The sequence below is a fragment of the Microtus ochrogaster genome, chromosome 6 (genome assembly GCF_000317375.1).
Source record: "Microtus ochrogaster isolate Prairie Vole_2 chromosome 6, MicOch1.0, whole genome shotgun sequence".
Lineage (NCBI taxonomy): Eukaryota > Metazoa > Chordata > Mammalia > Rodentia > Cricetidae > Microtus > Microtus ochrogaster.
The window spans coordinates 62751072-62760274 of record NC_022013.1 but is presented as its reverse complement, the minus strand read 5'-3'; the positions used below and the strand labels follow the sequence as shown (position 1 = coordinate 62760274).

Sequence of the window (9203 nt, the reverse complement as noted above, 5' to 3'; positions counted from 1 at the left end):
ACTAAAGGTGCTTAACACCAAACCTGGTGACCCAAGTCTGATCCCTAGAGCCCACACAGTGGAAGGAGAAACCAACTCCAGAACATGGTCCTCTGACCTCAATCCATGCACATGCGTGAGCATGCACGCATACTAAATGTCTTTTAAAAATAACCCAAGTGTCTCATTCTTTTCTTCTACAAGATCCAGAACTAAGTTATCTTCCAACTAGACAGTGTTGTGTTTAACAGGAGAAACACACACCCACATTCCAACTACCCAGACTCCCACTCACATCTGATGGCTAGAACTGTTAGTTACAAGGCCGTCTTTTTTGCAGACAGCCAAGAAGCACACACAGGTAACTACCTGCCAAACTTCATTGTCCTGTGAGGCTCCGGGGCCACACTGAGGTCAGGCGAGCTCATGCACTGAGTTTAGTGCTCTTTTCATTACATCGCCAAAGCGCGGATGCTCAGCGCTCTTTTACTTGCTTTCTGCTTGTTTTCCTCTCAGTTCTGCGAAGTCATAACTTTGTCATGGCTACAGCATCTCTCGGGAAAAGTTGTCCGTGTGTTGCTTGATTATGTTGATCAAGTGCAAATCTGCTCAAAACTGAAAGCTGTGCTTGAAAAACAGAAGCTCTGGCCAGAAATACATTTGATCTTGAGTAAGTATCTTTCTTATAGAAAATTCTTACCAAAACACTTATCTACTTTATTTTAGAACATTCTTCTGATTAAAAGGTTGACCTAAAAAGAATAAAAAAATACTAGTCTTTAATTGTGCTATTCATAATGTGTGATCATTTCCCATCAAATGAAATCTAATTACTTACTTTATGGACAGATAACACTTTTCCCCCAATCCATTTAACCTATGGCTATGGGGAACAATACACACCCAAGAATTAGAAGTTATGAACTGGCAACAGAAAGAGGAAAAGCTACATTCTAACCCTGTAGCATATAAAATGATGCTTCTCCCCAAATGAATTCTCTTCCTTGGGTCAAAATAAGATTTTCTTATATCTTGCTTCTCCTGGGGTGATCTTTGAACTTTTAGCCAATTCCAAAAGACAGGATGGGGGAGCTGATATTTAAGTGCTTGAAAGATTTGGGAGTCTCACCAAGTCAGACTCACAACTATGCTTCTGAAACTACAGAGGACAGCAATGAAAACTGAAGAGCTGTTGCCCTACAGACAGTATGGCAAACAAACGCTATTAACACAGATATCAAATAATTTGCCAACTAAGCCCTCAGTCACCAAAAAACAAAGTGATTCTTTCTGTTTTAGCAAACCCGCGTTCTCTAAAACACTTGTGCCGCCTCAAGATCCGGAAGTGTATGGGACGGTTACGTCTGCGTTGCCCTGTCTTCATGTCATTTCTTCCATTGCCCAACCGTCTAAAAGCTTACGTCCTTTACAAAGAATATGACCTTTACGGACAAGAGAGTTTTTCAGGAACCTGGTAACAGACCTATTCTGGAGGAAAAAGGTATAATCTGCAATATTTTCTTCACGCTTTGTTTTAAATGGCTTTCTCTTTGCTCAGCAATTAAAACTTCAGTGTAGTCTACATCATGTAAAAAGTCATTCTGTGTGGGACTCCTCTCTGTTCAGAGGTTCAGCAGTCTCTCAGACAATGCAGGTTATTGCTCTTACTCTTGACTGCCCACCATGACTCAACAGTGAGATGATATTGCTGAAGACATCCCGCACTCTGGTTGCAGGACACAAAAGATATCAAGAAACAAACTGGAACTTTTCTCCTTGCTGGCTAGCTTTCCTAGAGCTGGAGCTTCTGTGAAGGCATCTGGGGGCAGGATACGGGACTATCACTGTCTTACCCAGCCGGGACTCTATGTTAGGGACAGTGCTGAACTGCCAGGCAACTGTGCCCTGATGCAATGCGATGAGCTACCATACTGCTCTCTGATTGGATTTGACTCACTCATTCATGCCTCGTCCTATAACCCTGGGTTACTTTGGGGGAGGTGGTGTGGTAGTTTTTAAAGCCCCAGGCTGCAGAGGTCATAAGCCCTAGGAAGAATCCTGCTGCTGTTTTGCTAAATGAACATGTTCTCAAAATGCCTCTTAAACACGTTATATTCATAAATTAGTCTCAGCCTTGGTCAGAGATATTTCTTTTTTTGGTAGGTGTCAAGTAAGGTAAAGACTCATAACTGATAAAAATGCTAAGAATAAGTAACTGTTGAGTGCTCGGCCTTAAATAAAACATTGATAATATCCCCCTGTGGGGCTCAGAAGACAGCAGAAGGGGCAGAGATCCTGCTATGGGTCAGACAGGACCGAACTAGGCCCTGATACAGGAGACAGTGGTGTGGCTTGGGCAGTAGATGGGGACACTGGCAGTGGGTCCAGGATCTAACTCTAATGCATGAACTGACTTTGGGGAGCCCATTCTCTATGGAGAGACACCTTGCTAGGCACAGGGGTGGGGTGTGGGGGGAGATGGGACACACATGGTCCTGCCTCAATGAGGTGATGGGACACACTTAGTCAACCTCCCAGGAGAGACCTTACCCTTCTCTGAGGAGCAGACTGAGGGTGGGAAGAGCAGGAGAAGAGAGAGGGGGCCCTGGGATTGGTATGTAAAAAGTAAATAAAAATGTAAAAGATAGGAAACACACAAAGTCAGAGGGAAAGGATGGGCAGGGTTGCTATGAAACACTGTACTTGCCATGGTCATCGTGATCACATGAGCTCACAGAAACTGTAGCTATCTGCACAAGACGGAGCACACCAGCGTTCCACTGTGGTGCCAGAGGGGAAAAGTGCTCCTCCCCACATTAGCCTGATGGCCAGAATCTGACCCCCAGAGTCCAGTGGTAGGAGAAAATCAACTCCAGCAAGTTGTGCTCTGATCTCCACATACAAACCATGACACACAAATGCACATGCACACACACACACACACACACACAAATGCACACACACACATACACACACACCTCTCTAAATGAATAAAGCAAACAAATAAATAAACCCAGCATGGATCAGGGCTCTCAAGGAGCTACTGGTAACTAACATCTGCTGAGGAAAAGGGGTGTCACTTTCCTCGGTGGTGTAACCCTGGGAAGTGGTTCAAACTCCAGTAGGTTATTTACTTGTTACATTTGTACTGACGTGTCTTCATACTTGCATGAGGGGAACTTATTAAGAGGAAAAGGAGGCTCAGCAGGAACGGAAGGGGGATAAGAGGCGGTGATGGGGGGTAAATAGAATTAAAATATATACATGTGTGAAATTGGCAAAGATAAATTTTAAAGTAGCTCTGAAATCAGGCATGGTGGTATATGTCTGTAATCCCAGCTCTTGGAAGATGGAGGCAGAGGATCAAGAATTCAAGGTCATCCACAGCTACATGGTAAATTCAAGGATGCTTTGGCTATGGGAGACTGTCTCAGGAAAACAACAAAAAACAAACCAAAACACACAAAGAATTTGAACATCTTTTCTCAACACATGGCTAGAATTGTAAGGTAATTAGAAATAAAAAAGAAAAACTCATCCAAATGCAGTAGCACATGCCTATAATCCAAACTACTCACGGGTAGAGGGGGAGGACCTCGAATTCAAAGCCATCGTAGGCTACTAGGCTTGCCTTAGAAGCTAGTGCAAATTTCAAGTAACTGAAATATACCCAGTTCTAAAACTGTGTATTGATCTTATAATAAGAATGCAACTTAGTGTTCAAAATAGCAGACACTGAGGATTGTCTTTTCTCAGTTAAGTACCTCTGCTGGCTTGGAACTCACAGAGATCCACCTGCATCTGCCTCTCAGAAGGTAACATCACAAGTATTCGCAACCATACCTGGCCGTGACTTTTGTAGTCTTTTTACAGAGAATATATATGTAATGTGGGGATGTGGGGGAGAGGAGGTGCATGTGAGCACAATGCCCATTGATGTTAGAAGGAAGCTGAAATTGCAGGCAAATGTGAGCCATCTACTGTGGCCGCTGGGAACTAAACTCAAGCCCTGGAGAGGAATATGTGCTCTTGACTGCTAACCTATCTCTCCAGCCCCAGACTGGAAACATCTGAAATTACTCAGAGAAATAAAATTCAGAGTAACTAGCAAATATTTCATACATAAAGTCTTTATAAAAAAAATCATGGACTTTATTATACATTTAAAAAACCCAACAACATACTTCTTGAAGCCCTGTCAGCAAATACCTATTTTGACAAATGAAAAAATAAGTTCTCTGCCCCACAAGCTATACCATGATCACAAATCCAATTTTAAAGAGAGATGCTGCATGATTTTCAATTATATGTACACTGCACAGTTGGTTAATATCATCAGTGAAATAAGAGTTAATCAATTTATTTACATTACAAAAATCACAAAATATACAAAGCAGTCTTACACATTAATTATCATTTAGTCCCCAATATCCATATTAATTGAAGTCAGTTACTTACAAGTGTAGCTAGAGGTTGGTTAAAAGTTCACCATGGTTCTAGTTTCAAACAAATGTTTTCAAACATTGTTATTAATGTAGAATAAAAATCTCATTATAGAGATATAAATCAAACTTGCTAAAAACAAGATGAAAAGTTTGCTTACTACAAATGCTCAGACTTGTTAACAAAAGCAAATTAATATGTTCATTTCATTCAGATGTCAGAAGATTCTGTAATATGGTAGCTTTCAGGATCTGCCAGTATGGTCAGTTCCAACTGTAAATAGCATGGTTCCTGTAGTAGTTTGTAAGCGTTCACCACACGGAACCACGTTGCCTACAATGTTATGTACATCCTACTATTCTTTTCTCAGAAATAATGGCTACTTCCTCATTCCAACACTGTGGAGCTAGGAATTCTCTTTTGAAATTGAACACCAAGTAGTCTTTAAATACATGACAAAAACAAGAATAGCTTCAGAGATTCAGGGACTCTGTTCAAAGGTACAATTTCAATTTCAGTCTCTATCAAGTTTACAGCAAGTCTTTAGCAAGGATACAGAAGGAAGTGATTTTCTATTGAGTTTATTACATAGTTATGTAAGTACTGTCAATATAGGTAACAGAATGCACAGTAGAATTAAGTAGGCTAAATTTCTCTTCCTTTTTAAAGAAATTTTGTTAATTTCTAAGAAGCTGGGAGAGATTTTAGAGGACAGTACAACAGAACAAGATCAGCATTGACGTTTAGAAGAAGCTCACAGGCAGCTTTCTTCAAGCAGGAGAGCTGACTAAAGCTGTTGTGCAAAATCCCTACAGTTTAACAGCGGCAGAACAGACGCTGGGTCATGGAAAATGTTCAGTCCACTCAGGACATGTCCTGGGCATCAGAACACATTCTGGTCTGACCTGTGGACGCGATAGCAACTGTGGGAATTCCTATGAAACGTGACTTAAAAAGAATTAGAAAACTCTCACCCCTAGCCTGAATATTTATCCATATCACAACATTTTGCTGTCATACACAGCAGCAGAAATTAAAGCTGTCTCCTGACGGTGACCACTCTAACTGTAAAACAGATTTCCCCTGCAGTACGCAGGACATCTTATATCAAGAAAACACTTCATGAAACTGAAAACTTGGGTTGGGACGTAGCTCAGTGTGGAGGGCTTACTTAGCATATATGAGAGCCTGGGTCTGATCCCCAGCACTGCTAAAGTCAAACAGACAACAAAAACAAAACAAAACCAACAATAAAAGTCAGAAACCTTACCAATCTCAAAAATCTTAAAAGCAGCCGGGCGGTGGTGGTGCAGGCCTTTAATCCCAGCACTTGGGAGGCAGAGGCAGGCGGATCTCTGTGAGTTCAAGGCCAGCCTAGTCTACAAGAGCTAGCTAGGACAGACTCCAAAGCTACAGAGAAACCCTGACTCGAAACCCCCTCCCAAAAAAAAAAAAAATCTTTAAAGCAAGACTTGCTACAAGTAGTCAAGTACTGAGCACAGCAATTTCTAGTTTTAACAAGAAGGAAACACTGAAGTGAAAGCATTCCCTTTAGAAAGTACAAAACAGACTTTTAACCAAATGGGCTCCATAAATTGCTACTTATTAACTGTATATTTGGGTAACATAAAAGTTTAAAGAGTATTAAGTAAGCACTAGTCCCATTTGGCACATGAATTAAAAACAGTATCATGATCAAATATATATATATAGTTATCTCATGACTACAGAAAACTGTACTTACAGAGTGTGAAACTGAGCTATATTCAATTCAGAACTAAGAGAAAATTACTTGTGAAATTAGTGGTTAACCTCTTGAAAATCTATAAATGTATGACTATGTAGAATACTTTACTCAATATATTTAACCTATACACATACATATATATATACACTTTTTCATGTAAAACACATGAAAATAAAATCTATAAACAAAGATTAAAATCTGAATGAGGAAAGGTTTGACAGAAGATGAACTGAGGGACATGTCAACCTTGGTAGCAAGCTAACTCCTTCCTTGGTCCTATACTATATGAGGTGTTCAATTCCTTTTCAGTCTTTCATGGAATTAGATCTTTTGCTCATTTGAAAAGTAAAAGTATTTACAATAATTAGTACAAATTATTCTACACTCATAAATTATTTGCCTTTGTGGATATAAAGTGGCTATTCAATTCATTATCAAAATGTGGGATTATGAAAATACAGGGATTATCAGTCTGAAATTTAAAAGATTATGTTCTCTAAACCAAACTGCACATTTTTATTCTAAGCAGTAAACATAATTGTTATACAACATCTTTTGAAATGTCACTTATTATCAATAAAAAATTATTTCACAATACAGAAAATACAATGTATCACTCTATAACACTCCCTTTACATGTCAACTCTAATATAAAATGTCTGAACAACAACAAAAATCTTTCAATAAATTCTAACCCTCACTGCTCTGCAGCAATAAGTAAAGTCCCAACCTGAGAACTGAGAAGACGGTGACAAAATACCAAGGACTGCATCAAACACCAGCAAAGACACTTGAGTCTCTTTCCTATGCCATGTTACAGTACATCAGAGACATGGAGCAAGTCCAGAAAGTGCCTTGAAATCAAGAGCACCATCTGCCACTGTCCTAGTGATTTTGTACAAATCCTACTGCACACGTAATATTGTTAGAATATTAGCAAATTTGTAGAATTCTCAACAGAAAGGATTTTAAGCTCATTTGGTTGAACACTCCCTCACTACCAACAAGATATTCCTAAAGAAAGGGAGAGAGCACACACACCAATGTCAGACTCTGAAGAATAAATGATTTCTTATGAAGACAGCCAATTACACTGCAAAATAAAAAGCATTCACAAAGTAAAATGTCTTGAACAAGTATGATTTCTCAGCAGTCTACTACAGGAAAGTAAGCAGGTCTTATTTAGGTAAGCAGAATTTGATGATAATGCATAGTATTTTATTTTTTAAGGATATGCTCAATATAACTTGTTATCATGCTTAGTCTTTCTTAAGTGAAGCTGAAACAGCAAATATAAAGCTTAGTCTCCTTGATCTTTTAACATGGTTACCTTGTGCCACATTCCAGGGGAAGGGGAAAATCAATCAAAAAGCAAAAAATTATGCTTCTGATTCTCTTTTTTTCCCTTCTTCTCCCAAATCACTCTCTTCTGATTGGCTACTGCTAAGGACAACAACCTGGCCCTCACAACCAGTCTGGTTTGGTCTACTGGAAGCCGCTATCAACCGACTCTGCTCCTCCAAGTCCTGGTGGAAAGATTAAAAAAGAAACTAAGTTAACTGTCAGCAGTCAAATGGAAAACTACACGGTGTTCTAGACTTAGTTTTCTATGTACTTCTACTATACTTGAGAGCCACTCCAATCCTGTCACATGCTTAATTCTGGTAATCTGATTAAAAGAAAGGCTAAGTATTTTCAGCAAATGAGACACCAGGGTGAACTTTGGCATCATATGAATAATACCATAAAAACAAACATGCAAAAAAAATGTGTGTTATTTTATCCTCCCTTTCTTGTTCTATGGCTAATAACCAAGTACTGAATATCCTCATATCTCAGTATAGTCAGAGAGTAAAACTGTCCTCCACACCCCATTCCCTGCTCCTCTCCAGGTATCACTCCCTCAGTTAAGCTGTCCTTCTGTGCTGTCTTTGTCATATTCTTTTCTCAGATCTTACCTACATATCCAACTCACTTCTAGTTCTTACTGGTCTCTTCACATATGTATGCCCTAGTTACTTTCTCTCTTGTTTTTCTAGCATCAATGCCACCACCCTTAATAGAATCACCTAATCAAGTTTTGGTTCTGAAAATTGTGTACTTTAAATTACCCTTTTGTAAGTTTAATCATTAGTACCACACACACACACACAAATGTAGGGTGTGCTGTAGGGAAAATGGAGGAAGCTGAGGGAATGCATATTACTGACATGAGCACAGCTTGTCAAGGACTACAGTGTCTTAAACCCATGGCAAAGCTACCTTCTTGTCTGTGTTGACGGTGTGTAAAAAACAGCTTCCTCGTCCCTCCTCCAACCTCAGGAATGACTCCAACCTGAGACTGCTCCCTATAGAGCCCTACAGACTGCTCACCTGCTCACCCTTCTGTAAGAACCGTTCATAAGAAACTCTGGGTTCTGGGGCTGCTGTGCAGGAGGAGGCACCACTCCATCAGGAAGAGTTCCTCATCCCAGCTCTTCTGTGCACATGTCTGTCCTTTCTTCATTCCCTTGTTACCCCAGTCTGGTTTCCAGGACCAACCTGTGCTAAATGCAGTATGCATGCATATTTGTATGTATGCTTGTGTGTGTGTGTACATATGTGAATATGACACTCCTACTGATGCTTAATATAAGTATTTTCCCGTTCACAGTCATTTGGCTTTCAGCAAGACAACTGTGTCTATTATTGATATACGAAAATTCTGGCATGTTTCTTTAACAGAAAGTTATGTTCTATTTCATGGCAGCTACTATGCAATTCAGGTCCCCCTTTCCTACTAGGCAATGAATCATCCGGCTATGAGGTAGAAACGGACTTCCATTTGGAAACTGTCTGAGAGTCACAGTGCTGAATTAGTCATCGATCTCACATAAAGGAATACCTTCTCAATCTGTTTTTGTTTGCTGAGCTCTTTCTGTTGTTTTTCTTTTACTCTCTCTATTTCTTTTTGCTTTTCTGATGCTCTACGATCCTAAAAGAGGTGGGAAATAAAATAAGCATGTTAAATAGGAAACAACTTTTTTTTTTTTTT

The 9203-nt window shown here is 39.7% G+C and overlaps 2 protein-coding genes across 4 annotated transcripts in view; one reads left to right on the top strand and one right to left on the bottom strand.

The window, feature by feature from the left end:
- Asb14 (ankyrin repeat and SOCS box containing 14) overlaps nt 1-7935 on the top strand; it is a 23289-nt gene extending 15354 nt beyond the window's left edge. For 2 of the 3 annotated variants that reach the window (XM_005348689.3, XM_026779724.1), the window contains 2 exons: nt 496-649; nt 1279-2063. In XM_005348689.3, the coding sequence (XP_005348746.1) occupies nt 496-649; nt 1279-1457 (333 nt within the window). In that variant the 3' untranslated portion in view covers nt 1458-2063. Of the gene's footprint in view, nt 1-495; nt 650-1278; nt 2064-7617 lie in introns of those variants that run through there. The other variant, XM_026779725.1, reaches the window with a different exon arrangement.
- The window catches only part of Appl1 (adaptor protein, phosphotyrosine interacting with PH domain and leucine zipper 1), a 40918-nt gene continuing 39080 nt past the window's right edge, over nt 7366-9203 (bottom strand). Inside the window, exons 20-21 of the mRNA XM_026779987.1 lie at nt 9054-9143; nt 7366-7695 (exon numbers count right to left, since the gene is read on the bottom strand). Of these exons, the coding sequence (XP_026635788.1) occupies nt 7549-7695; nt 9054-9143 (237 nt within the window). The 3' untranslated portion in view covers nt 7366-7548. The remainder of the gene's footprint in view (nt 7696-9053; nt 9144-9203) is intronic.